This window comes from Octopus bimaculoides, chromosome 20, assembly GCF_001194135.2.
Source record: "Octopus bimaculoides isolate UCB-OBI-ISO-001 chromosome 20, ASM119413v2, whole genome shotgun sequence".
Lineage (NCBI taxonomy): Eukaryota > Metazoa > Mollusca > Cephalopoda > Octopoda > Octopodidae > Octopus > Octopus bimaculoides.
Genome location: NC_069000.1, coordinates 37,569,400 through 37,583,386, shown reverse-complemented (window position 1 = coordinate 37,583,386; position 13,987 = coordinate 37,569,400). Strand labels below are relative to the sequence as shown.

The 13,987-nt window shown below is 38.0% G+C and overlaps 1 protein-coding gene across 2 annotated transcripts in view; it reads right to left on the bottom strand.

The window, feature by feature from the left end:
• Positions 1–1,589: 1,589 nt before the first annotated feature.
• The window catches only part of LOC106879532 (protocadherin-11 X-linked), a 28,404-nt gene continuing 16,006 nt past the window's right edge, over positions 1,590–13,987 (bottom strand). The window contains exons 2-3 of one of the 2 annotated variants that reach the window (XM_014929161.2): positions 10,554–10,692; positions 1,590–6,245 (exon numbers count right to left, since the gene is read on the bottom strand). In XM_014929161.2, the coding sequence (XP_014784647.1) occupies positions 5,716–6,245; positions 10,554–10,692 (669 nt within the window). In that variant the 3' untranslated portion in view covers positions 1,590–5,715. The remainder of the gene's footprint in view (positions 6,246–10,553; positions 10,693–13,987) is intronic. The other variant, XM_014929162.2, reaches the window with a different exon arrangement.

Below are 13,987 nucleotides of genomic sequence, written 5' to 3'. Positions count from 1 at the left end.
ATATATATATATATATATATATATATATATATATATACATAAATATACATAGCATCATTAATTCAGACACTATTTTAATGTCTCCATCTGTTTTCTCTCCTTGTTCCGTTCTGTAGAAGAGTGTAGGCTCAAAACGTCAAAGACTCTTCCATTTTTCCTGAGCATTAAACTCATACAACTTCTTCGTTGTTCTTTCACCTGACTCTGTTTTTTGTATACTTTTTAACCATATCTATCTATCTATTTATCTGTCTGTCTGTCTGTCTGTCTGTCTATCTATAACTTCTGTAGTTTGCAATTGATTTTCTTCAAACTGGGAACATACATTACTTAGGTTCCAGAGATGGTTTTAGACTCTTAAAACTTTTCACATAATAAGTAATGGGGCTTCTGGGGCCAGAAAACCCCCTTTCCTGGAGTAAGTCCAACTACTTTGGAGAAGGGAGGTAACTCTTTGCGAAGTAACCTCTTAAAATTTGCTAAGATATTGATATTATTTACCTTGGTTTATTGACATTTCTTTATTAACATACAATTGTCATCTTAGTTTATTACATTATATTTCTTGACATAATGTCTCCAAAGAAAAGACCTTCCATTCGTCAAAAAATGGCAGTAGCAGAGAAATTGAAAAGAAGGAGAGCATATGAATCCTCACATGAGACTTCAATTAGACAATCACAAAACGCCGCATGTACACCTACTGCAAAAGCAATGGAAAGCGATGAGCAGCATAATATTCGCCAGGAATGCTGCATTAACAGCTTCAGTCAATCCCCTCCCTCCTTACCACATCATTTCTTTCATGTAGATTTCTCTCATGTGGTGCTGTTGAGAGCACCCACAGGTTTAATTTATCACACAGATGTAGTTCCTATGTCTGCTGATTGTTCTGTGTGGTAGCAGCAGCACCGACAGCTGCAAAGGGGAGTATATCCACTGAGAGCTTTTTGGTACATTCAAAAATCACATACCCAGCACCCACTTTTCCATGACAAGGTTAGGGCCTGGAATCCTCCAGACGGACATATTACATGTCGCTTAGTCGAATTAGTCCTTCATTTACTCCACAAATGTTTTGTCCTCAATGCTGCACTTCCCTGTATCACATGTTTCAACTTAACTGTACCATATATACAAACTATGCCATTTAAATCCTGAGCAACATCGGGTATGTCTGCTAGTACATATATACAGGGTGGCCCAAAAGTAGGTTTACAGTTATTCAACTATCTCTTTCACATTCATATATTAACAGTTTATAAAAAAATATGAAACCATTATTCTATACTAATTTAACTAATTTTGTTAAGCTCCCTTTTCAGTTTGTAAGATAGAAATCTAAATGCAATAAATCAGGGTTGCCTAACAGGTCTTATAATTAATGTTCTGCTCAATGAAGTCCCGTGTCAACAAAACAGTAATGAAAGCTCTGTTACCTGTTTATATAGACTACCAACATTCTTTTAGTAGTACTAAAAGTTGTAAGCTAGTCTCATCACGGTGATTGTGATACCAATGCATTTTCGATTAAAAGGACCAAAAGTTATATGGTATTGCAAAAATATATTTAAAAAACAAGACAGGTATTAGAAAAGTATCTTTTTATTCAAAATTCTCACACATCATTGATAGAAATTATAATATGTATAGATTGGGTAGGTATTAGTTAAGACATCCTCGGATGGCTGTGGGGGGAGGCGAGTTTCTTGAAGCATAAATCGGTTTTATTTACATTTGTCAAGGGTATATTCCACCCATGAGTATTTCTCGTGTGATAAGTGGAGAGTTTAGTGTGTTTGTGTACGTAAAATTAATCAGGAAAAAGTGTGGGGGGGGGAGTAAATGAGTGAAGTAGAACAGTGACAAAGACAGAAATATATATATACACAGAGTGGGTAAAAGAAGAAATTAGAGACAAAAAAAAACAAGATGGAGGATTTAGACAAAAAAAGCCTTAAAAACATTCAAATTATGGCTGAGTATCTTTCCCCTTCTGTTTTGCATAACAATGACAACAAAAGAGAATCAATGTTTTCATTTTATCATCATCATCATCATCATCATCGTTTAACGTCCGCTTTCCATGCTAGCATGGGTTGGACGATTTGACTGACGACTGGTGGACCAGGAGGCGACACCAGGCTCCAATCTGATTTGGCAGAGCTTCTACAGCTGGATGCCCTTCCTAACGCCAACCACTCCGAGAGTGTAGTGGGTGCTTTTACGTGCCACTGGCACGAGGGCCAGTCAAGCGGGTACTGGCAACGGCCACACTCGAAATGGTGTATTTTACGTGCCACCTGCACAGGAGCCAGTCCATCAGCACTGACAACAATCTCGCTTGGATGCCTTACTGACAAAGGCCCAATTTGGAAAAAGAAATGTGCTTTGTATATCTTTTGATTACTGTCATTATCTTGCTCTCTCTCTATCTTTGCCTACTTTATGCGTGTGTGTGTGTGTGTGTATAATACAAACACATGTATGAAGGTTGCTTTGCAACCACATGGTTTCAGGTTCAGTCCCACTATATAGCACTTTGGACAAGTGTCTTCTACCACAGCCCTGGGCTGACCAATGCCTTGTGAGTGAATTTGGTTGATGGAAACTGTATGGAAGCCCATTGTGTATTATGAGTGTGTGTGTCTATTCCTGTTTTGCGTTTGTCCCCTGTCACCCCTTGACAATTAGCACTACTTTGTTTACATCCCTGTAAATTACCACTTTGGCAATAGAGACTGACAGAATAAGGACCAGACTTAAAATATATGAACTGGGGTCGATTCGGTCCACTAAAATTCTTCATGGTAGTGCTCCAGCATGGTTACAGTCCAAAGACCGAAACAAGTAAAAAATAAAAGGCAAAATATATATATAACCATCGCACTGCCTATTTTTCCATGTTGGTTTGCGGGCGAATGGATCTGGAAGTTTCCCAGATTGCCATTCATTTTGGTCCTCTACTATCTTGCTTTTGAGGCCTGATGTGTTGTCTGTGAAGTCCCGAGACCTGATCTCATCAAGTTTTTTTTACTTATAATTTCATAAGATAATATTGCAAATTATGTTACAATGCTTCCTCAGTCATTCTTGTGTCCAAAGAACTTCAGCATAAATGGACCTAAGTAGGATTCTATAAAAGATCTAACAAAAACAAAACAATTGTTGTTTTATGCAAAGATTCTTTTCTACCATCGGCATAAGGCTCGAAATTTGGGGGGAGTGGGGGCCAGTCGATTAGATCAACCCCAATACGCAACTGGTACTTAATTTATCCCCTCCAAAAGGATGAAAGGCAAAGTCAACCTCGGTGGAAAGTGTCTGGGCATTAAAAGAATTTGAACTCAGAACATAAAGACAGACAAAATTCTGCTAAGCATTTCACCCGGTGGGCTAATGTTCCTGCCAGCACGCCTGGCCCCCTCCCCATATATATATATATATTTATTCTTTTCTACTCTTGGCACAAGGCCCAGAATTTTGGGGGAGGGGGCCAGTTGATTAGATCAACTCTAGTACACAACTGGTACTTAATTTATCAACCCCAAAAGGATGAAAAGCAAAGTCGACCTCAGCAGAATTTGAACTCAGAATGTAAAGACAGATGAAATACCACTAAGCATTTCGCCCGGTGTGCCAATGTTTCTGCCAGCTAACCGCCTCTGTTTTATGCAATATTATCAATAGTCTGAACATGCAGTGCCTGGTCAGCAGTTACTGTAAGGGAGATAATCACTTCTAGATCAATCCTAAATCACGGAAGGGTGTGGAAGTTAGAATTTTAAATTTAAGAGTAATGAAGATGGACCGAACACCAATTTTCCAGAACCATTGGTTCCAAATCTCTCCCTGAGTTTTCCAAACCAGGAGTGGTCACCTCTGAATTAAGCAAATATTTAATTTACTTTAAGAGTTAAATGAAATACAAGTACCTGTACCTTAATATAAAAATATATTTGCAACAGAGACAGTATTAATACAGAGAAGTGGTATTTATCCCCATTTAAATGTGGATGTTCTCATCATCATCATCATCATCATCGTTTAACGTCCGCTTTAAACGATGATGATGATGATGATGATGAGAACATCCACATTTAAATGGGGATACTGTTAGAACAAAATATACTGTGGTAGACGACATAAGAGAAACTCTCATATTGGCTTTTGGGGCAAAATACACACTTGTTTATACTGCTAGCAGGGAGATAAATCCCCCCTCACCAGTGCCAAGACCACCAGATCATGTGATTTCGACCTTCTTTGGTCTCATCAGTGATGGGTGCTTGACTGCTAGAAATAGTAGTGATTCATATCCCTGCCAGCAATATATAGAAAAACAACATCATAACAGGTGTTGTTGCTGCGATAAGCCAGAGAGCTTGTTAAAAAATAAGTTTATTAATACTGTTCATCAAAGTACTGAGAAACAGGGCCGCCCAGTAAACTAGCCTGGCACCAGCAGAAATTTGGAAATCCTGTTCATAAATTAATGCAAATTATAAATGGTTCTGGACTATCAGTCTCCGGAAAATTAGTATTGAAACTTATCTACTTTTGCTTTTTCTACTCTGTACAAAGATCCTTAATATTTTCCAGTCACTGGTAGCCTTGTATGGTTTTTCCCCATTTTTAGGAAGTGATTTGTTTTTTTTGTTTTGAACATGACTGTTCTTCTTTCATTTCAAATTATTTTCAACATCATGGAATTCCAATGAAACATTAATTTCTCCAGGTTGTAAGAGGTTGTTTATTTAGGAGTATATGCCTGCATAATTAGAAAGGGTTACTTAAATATGGAGATAGGCCCTGCCAAGTTCAAAATACCTCATCAAAGATTCTTAAGGAGCCTGGATACTTTGAAGAATAACTCAAAAGATACGTTTTGCCACAGCCAATTTGGCCTTGCTTATTTGGTGTTGCTGATTCAGAGCAGACTTACCTGACATCAAACATTTTAATGTTTCACTCATTTTAAAGTTTCTTTCATTCTCTCCTCTCTCACCTTCATCTTTTTCCCTTCCTCTCTGTTAATGTGTATGGGGATATTTTTTTTTATGTGTATGAGGAGAGGGAAAAGGTTTGTGTCAATTGTGTTCAAGTAATAAATTGAATGAATCTCTCTCTCTTTCCCTCTCTCCCACTCTCTCTTTCTCTCTCTCTCTCTCTCTCTCTCTCTGTGTTTATGTGTGTGAGCATATTTCTATTTATGTATATGAGAGGGAAAGCCTTTATGTTAATCATGTCCAGTTAATAAACTGTAATCTCTCTCTCTCTCTCTCTTCCTCTCCCTCTCACCCTTTCTCTATGTGTATATTTCTGTAGATGTGCACACATGTCCGTGTTTGCTTCCACCACCAAAAAAAGTTCTGTCACCAAAACAGGCTGAACATCCAATCAGCCATGCCAAATTGTCTGTATCCAAACAGCAGCATGAAATCATCTCAATCCATGTACCTCAGTATAATTTTATTACTAATTTTTTTTTTCTTCTTCTGAAAATGGTCCAGTTATTGAAGTGAGCAAATTTTCTGAATAGCAAATCCATTGTTTATTGGTGACAGGAAACTGCCACAGCCACTTGTTTGGTTCACACAGAAAATAACAGCCTTCGTAGAGTAAACTCTGTACATTTATGGCACAGTTCGACATTTATATTGCAAAATTATCACCAAATTACAATACAACAGAAATCAACAGCAGTGTCTTCATTCATACAATGACATCCTTTAGTATGAAATTGCTGCGATCACTATATGAATGTTTTTTTATATCATCTAACAAATGACAGCTATCAGTTGATGAAGAACTTTGGTTTTCACAAAATGAAGTCTCAGCTTGAGATAAATTAGCGCCACAACTTACCACTTGTTGTTTTGGCATTAATTGCGGTTGTACTAATGAGTAATGCAGTTTGTTTGGAATTGTTCTGATAGGAATGGCAACAAGTGAGTATGGCGTATGAGGAGGCTGGACTTGCTGTGAGGTAGAGTAAGGACTTTTTTGGTAAGTGCTTTCTTGTTGTTGTATTTTGGGATACATTGACAGAGAGTGATGGTTAGATCTTAAATTATTCATGGGGGAATTTTGCGATGAAGAATTCGGTTTGAAGGAACTCCTTTGGTTCGGTTTGAAACCATTTTCTCGAGATGTGAATGAAACAGGAACTGTATTACTTTTTTGACGACAGTTTAATAATGGTATTGCACACTGTGATGATGGGGTGACGTTTTCAGCCATACCTGCAAAATAAGAAAAAAAAGATAGAAATTTGGTTAAATTCATATTGAATAGTTGCTACATGCATGGCTGTGTGGTTAAGGAGCTTGCTTTGTAAACACATGGTTTCAGGTTCAGTCCCACCGCATGATACCTTGGGCAAGTGTCTTCTACTATAGCCCTGGATAAACCAATCCTTGGGAGTGAATTTAGTAGATGGAAAATGTGTGGAAGTTTATTGTGTATGCATGTGTGTTTCTGTTTGTGCTTGTTTGACCACTGCAGCTTGACAACCAGTGTTGGTGTGTTTATGTCCCTGTAACTTAGCAGTTCATCCTAAGAGACCAATAACATAAGTACCAGATTTAAAAAATAAGTACTGGGGTCAATTTGTTTGACTAAAACGGTCAAAGTTGTGCCCCAGTATGGCCACAGTCTAATAGCTGAAGCCACATAGAAAGTAAAAATAAAGTTAGAAGTTATATTGTAAAATTTGTTTATTTGTATATTTACTGTTGGTTTTTAGCCAATGCTCAAATTGTTGACAGAATTATCAGAATTTTTCTGAAATAAGATAAAGTGAACTACCCAATGTGATTTTAACCCTTTAGCCTTTAAACCCTTTTAATCCTTTAACACTTTAACCCTTTAGCATTTAAGTCATATCCTGCCCAAATATTATGTTCAAATCAGCTAGATCTAGCTTCTCACAACTCTCCTACAATATCAGTCTAAATATATATAATCATATTTTCAAAATCTCAGAACTACGAGATAATGTATAATTAATTCAAAGCAATATATATAAATCAACATTATATTTAGCAGAATAATTTGAATATTAAGGGGTTAATCTAAAGTCAGTTTTCTGCAGGTCAGTCTGGTTTCAATAGAATGGGACACCCATATATAAACGGTTCTCTCAACGAACAGATTGAATAGGAATCTGTTTTTCTGAAGATATACTCAGCTTGCTGAAATTTGATCAACAAGCAACAAGCAGATTATACATGCATGTGACTTAGAATCCATGGGTGTTCAGGCTAAATTTGATGATATTCATATGTCTCCTCTTTTTTTCCTTCAAGAACAGCTTGACGTATTGGTGAATTGTCAACAGTGTTGGAGAGCATAAAGATTAAAGATGCTGTTCTATATTTTAGAGATGAGGAATTCGGTACATTATTTACATTTGACAGATATGTGTCCTCATCTTGTTTGTTGTTACCACAACGCTTCAGCTGATTTACTCTCCAGCCTCCTGGTAGAATTTTGAACCCAACCCCGAGTTCTCATTCCTAAGGTATTATTATTATTATTATTATTTATTCAAGGCACTGCCTGGAATTGAACTCACAATCTTGGGGTTAGTATCTAGCATTCTTAACCATTATGCTATATGCCCATGGGCAATTATAGAGTGAATTTTAGGGCTTATAAACCTAATATTTTTGTATCCTTCCTTAATACTGGTTCACAGGTTCTATTCATATCTGCACTAGGTCTGCTTAGGAGGTTGTTGTGTCCTAGCATATGTGCTGCCTCTTTTAGTTTCCATATTAAAGATGTCGTTGAGAGAGAGAGTTAGCTGACATGGAGGATTGGAAGCCATATGAATATTAGAAAAGAGTTACCTGTATCACACAATGATGCCTGTTGGGTGCCAAAATGCCAACACAACTAGTGCTCAATACTTGTAAACACTGTAGAGACAATAAGATGTGACAAGGATAGCTGCAATGGAGATTACAAAGCCATGGTCATCAGAAAGGTACACAACAGGTGTTCTGACTGTGTCTGCTGGTCAGAATTCTTCCAACAACTGATGAACAAGGCCTTAGGGCTCAATCCAAACGACTGTGTGAAGCTGTTGGAGTCTGTGGTCAAACCCTAGCTGGAGAGCATTGCTGCTCAAGGATTTGGTTCTTTGCCATTCCTCCAGCAAGAGTCAAAAGTGTTTGTAAGAAGATTTCTCTGAATTTACCAATTCCAATTTCAGGCCTCCTGGTTCCTCATATTGTAATTCCATGGATCCCTATGTGTGGAGTCTAGTTGAGAAATACACCAAACCCTGTTCCTGCAACACCGAGGCCAAGATCAAGGAGGCGTTTTAAGATCCTCCCAGTGACACAACAAGGAATGCATGTGCCAAATTCCAGAGCATCTTGAAGCCATGGTGGAAGCTGAGAGCAGGTTACATTGAGTAAACCGTTTTCTTCCAGCCATAATATAGCTGATATGTTTTGATTTAAAAAAAAAAACTTTTATTTTTGGATGGAATATTGTGTTTTCTTTTCCTTTTATGCAAACTGTCGAATTTAGCTTGAACACCTTGTAGTTAGCTAAAATATGAACAACCATGAATAGACAATGTGTGTTTAGAGTGCTTGGGAGAGTATGTACAAAGAGTTTGCTAATTGAACTTATTGTATAGCAAAGTTTTTCTGATGAAAATTATATTCAGTGTATGCGTGCGTTTGTGTGTGTACATGTGTGTACATGTGTGTATGTGTGTGTGTGTGTGTGTGTGTGTGTACATACATATATACACTTCATATAATAGTAGGATGGGTAAGGTTGAAATGCTTTAATTAAATGATTGTTTAACCAGAGTTGACCTGGGTCTACACAATAACAATGACTGAAAAATATTGATATAAGCACAGAGGGAGATATCAACCTCAGGGCTGGAACACAGACAATGTTATCATGCTCCACCTATAAAAGGAATTTGACAAAACCTCATGCCAGAAAACTGGCTAAGTGGTAGTAGTAAGTACCCCTGAACATTTCTGTCTTCAGTCCAAGAACTCATGAGGCTGGTTGCTTAGTTTCCATGGTATGTAAGTAACCAAAGTTACAATGTTCTTTCTTAATGGAAAGCCAGTCCTTAACAAGGCTACTCATTTATGGCTGAGCTAACTGGAGCAATGCGAAATGAAGTGTTTTGCTCAAGGAAACAATGCACTTTCCGATCCAGGAATCAAAAGAACCAACCCACAAAGCTACAAGGAATTGATATGACACTGAAAGAAAAAAAGACTATGATTGGAGAGGAATAAGTTGGATGTGGGCTGTAACAGGTATAAAATGGACATAAGAGGTGAGCCTGGTTGATTTTTTGGGGAGGGTGGCCAGTCGATTAGATCGACCCCAGAATGCAACTGGTACTTAATTTATTGACCCTGAAAGGATGAAAGGCAAAGTCGACTTCAGCGGAAAGTGTTTGGATATTCTTTTATGCTCTAGGCACAAGGCCCAAAATTTTTGGGGAGGGTGACCAGTCAATTAGATCGACCCCAGTACGCAACTGGTACTTAATTTATTGACCCCGAAAGAATGAAAGGCAAAGTCGACCTTGGCGGAAAGTGTCTGGACATTAAAAGACTAACAGTAGACTTAGGCATGCTGTGAGGAAAAAACTGATGAGTTGGCCAAAGAGGATTAATCCTTTATGTTTATCCTCTATTTGCTTCCAATCATTGAACTGTGGCCATGCTGGGGCACTGCCTTATTTCTTTCTTAAACCTGCTACTTATTCTAGTGGCTCTCTTTTGCTGAATCACTAAGTTACGGGGACATAAACAAACCAACACTGGTTTTATGTAGCTATGTGTGCGACTTTTGTTTTGTGTTCGGTCCCCCCACCACCATTTGACAACAAGCATCGGTGTGTTTACATCCCCCATGACTCAGCAGTTTGGCAAAAGTGACCAATAGAATAATTGTTGGCACTCCGTCGCTTACGACGTCGAGGGTTCCAGTTGATCCGATCAACGGAACAGCCTGCTCGTGAAATTAACGTGCAAGTGGCTGAGCACTCCACAGACACGTGTACCCTTAACGTAGTTCTCGGGGATATTCAGCGTGACACAGAGTGTGACAAGGCTGACCCTTTGAATTACAGGGACAACAGAAACAGGAAGTAAGAGTGAGAGAAAGTTGTGGTGAAAGAGTACAGCAGGGTTCGCCACCATCCCCTGTCGGAGCCTCGTGGAGCCTTAGGTGTTTTCGCTCAATAAACACTCAGAATGCCCTGTCTGGGAATTGAAACCGTGATCCTATGACCGCGAGTCTGCTGCCCTAACCACTAGTCCATTGCACCTCCACTAAATAGAATAAGTACCAGACTTAAAAAGAAAAAAAGTACTGGGGACTATTCATTCGACTAAGAATTTTTCAAGGCAGTGCCCCAGCATAACCGTAGTCTAATGACTGAAACAAGTAAAAGATAAAAGATAAAAGATTATGTGAATTGCTATTTCAAGATAGATAAGATAAGATAAGATAAGATAAGATAAATCGTGCAGAGGTCAGAGAAGTTTGCTTACTCTGCAGTTCTTGCACAGTTCCAGCATCTGCATCACTCCATCCTCGGCCACTGTCATTGTTTGATGAACCAGTTGATATATCACTCATACAGTCATGTACAGATCTATTTGTTGCAGCGACAACATTCTGGAAAGTAACCTAGAAATACAGGTTGATTTTGGTGCTTATGAATTTTAAATTGTTTTATAAGTATATTTCATGCTTTATTAAGTGCATATAAAATTAACCCTTTAGTGTTTTGGATTACTTTGTTATAATGTAATGCTTAATTATTTATATTCTTTTGAATTAATCGTGCATTATCTCATAATTTCGAGATTTTGATGATGTGATTACTCTTTTACTCTTCTACTTGTTTCAGTTATTTGACTGTGGCCATGCTGGAGCACCGCCTTTAGTCGAGCAAATCGACTCCAGGACTTATTCTTTGTAAGCCTAGTACTTATTCCATCGGTCTCTTTTGCCAAGCCGCTAAGTTACGGGGATGTAAACACATCAGCATTGGTTGTCAAGCGATGTTGGGGGGGACAAACACAGACACACAAACATATACACACACATACATACATACACATATATATACATATATACGACAGGCTTCTTTCAGTTTCCGTCTACCAAATCCACTCATAAAGCTTTGGTCGGCCCAAGGCTATAGTAGAAGACACTTGCCCAAGATGCCACACAGTGGGACTGAACCTGGAACCATGTGGTTGGTAAGCAAGCTACTTACCACACAGTCACTCCTACGCCTATTGTTTATTAATAGAATGATATTAGAGGCTAGGTGTGAGTGGATGGATGTGGCCAGTTTGAACTTAAAACAGAACAAATATCTGGGTTGGATATGGCCAGCTTAAACACAAAAGGATTAAACTGGCCATATCTGGTCCAAATACTCTATTTGTTTTCATGTTCAAACCAGCTAGATCCGACCTCTTACACCTATCCTACAATGTCATTCTAAAAAAATAATCACATCATTGAAATCTCAAAGCTATGAGATAATGCATAATTAATTCAAAGCAATGTAAATAAATAAGAACGACAAATGAGAGATTAATCTGAATGCTAAAAGGTTGAAGAGAGACAAGAAACAACAATTGAGAAGAAACAGTCTCTTGTTGTAATGTCACATTGTACTGCAGTCATTCAACTATTTTACCTCTGTCGGGGGTAATTTTACATTTACCTTTAGCACCCTGCAGGTGTAGCATATCACTGCATGAGTTTTCTCCCTTGTAGTAACAGGGCAGTGGCAGGGGAAACAATTCTAGAGAAAATGCAGCATGCTAAAAGCTAAGGAGAGTTATGTACATCATCATCATTTAACGTCTGTTGTCCATGCTGGCATGGGTAGGACGGTTTGACCAGGGCTGGCAAGCTGGGGAGCTGCACCAGACTCCAGTTTGATTTGGCATGGCTTCTACGGCTGGATGCCCTTCTTAACACCAACCACTTAACAGATTGAGCTGAGTGCTTTTACATGGTACCACATGTGTGCTTCATGTGGCACTACATGGACACTTTTACGTGATGCCACACAGGTGTTTTCACATGATGCCATATTGCACAATTTCCTGTAATTCAGACTGTCTCATGATTCCAGCAGACAAACTAGAAAATGCACTGCCCCACAGGAGATGTGCCATGGCACTTATAATGGCACAGATGCTTTGGGTGTCAACTATTTAGCATCGCTGATTACATGTTGACTTATTGGACATCAGATGTTTTAATGCGTCTCTTGTTCTCTCTTTCCTTTCCTCTTCGTCTTTCTCTTTCTCATTACTCTCTCTCTCTTTCTCTCTCTCTCTATCTCTCTCTGTATCTTCTCTCTCTTTCTCTCTCTATGTGTGTAAGTATATTTCTCTTTATGTGATTGAGGAGGTGGAAAGCATGTTCAATTGATAAATTGTAACAATACATACATACATACTCACACACACACATGTACACATGTATACATACATACATACATACTCACACACACACATACATACATACATATATACATATACATATATAAACGCATGCATACATATATACATACACACATACAATTACATATACACATACATACACACATTCTTGCATACATACATACATACATACGTACATACATACATACATGCATACAAACATACATACATATGTACATACATACACACAGATTCACACACATACACATACATGCATAAATGCACACATACATACCTTACATACATACATACATAAGGAAGAACCACTTGTTTTCTTCTGTTATACATGCACTACACTTGTAACCACCCACTAGGTTGGTTTTAAATACATTTGTTTAGGATCCAATACCTATATATGTATATATACATTTGTCTATGTGCAGTTATATATGGATAGATGCGTAGATGCATATGATCATACTTGCAGCATACAACCAGCAAATAGCAAGCAAATATTGCAAGCCCTGTACCTGGCCTTTCCTGGCATCCTACATGTTAAAATGCCTAAATTCTAGCGAATCTGCAACTGAATATATTTTTATATATATTATATAAGTACATGTGTGGCTGTGTGGTAAGAACCTTTCTTCCCTACCACATGGTTTTGGGTTCAGTCCCACTGCATGGTACCTGTTCATTTTACTAATAAATTGATTGAAAAATAGCAAAATAGTCTATGCCTTCTTGCTTTCCAAAGAATTTAAACTAACAAAACTTGTTACTCATAATGTTTTCTTCCACCTGAGAATATCCTTTCTGAAAAGAATTAAATTTAGATTTGAATCCTGAAAGTTTTATAAATCTGAGACAATGTATTTTTGTAGAGGGATAAAAAAAAATTTCGTATTTGGTATTTTTCCTCCAGTTATCTCCCTTACAATAATCATAGCAGTTAGATACCAGAGATGCAGACAAGTAAATTCCAGCTTTATGTGTATAAAGCAAGTTTTCAAATGCAGGTTATTTTTGTAATTTTGGCCTTTAGTTTTCATATCACATTTTCGATGTTTAATATGGATTATGAATGAGATCATAAAGAAAAGATAATGAAACTTACTTCCAATATATAAGTGTGTGTACAAACAAAAAGAAAGTGGCACTTGACACGTTTGGTTGGAGTTACTCTTTTATTCTTTTACTTGTTTCAGTCATTTGACTGTGGCCATGCTGGAGCACCGCCTTTAGTCGAGAAAATCGACCCCAGGACTTATTCTTTGTAAGCCTAGTACTTATTCTATCGGTCTCTTTTTGCCGAACCGCTAAGTTACGGGGATGTAAACACACCAGCACCGGTTGTCAAGCGATAGTGGGGGACAAACACAGACACACAAACACACACATATATATATATATATATATATACATATATACGATGGGCTTCTTTCAGTTTCCATCTACCAAATCCACTCACAAGGCTTTTGTCGGCCCGAGGAAGACACTTGCCCAAGGTG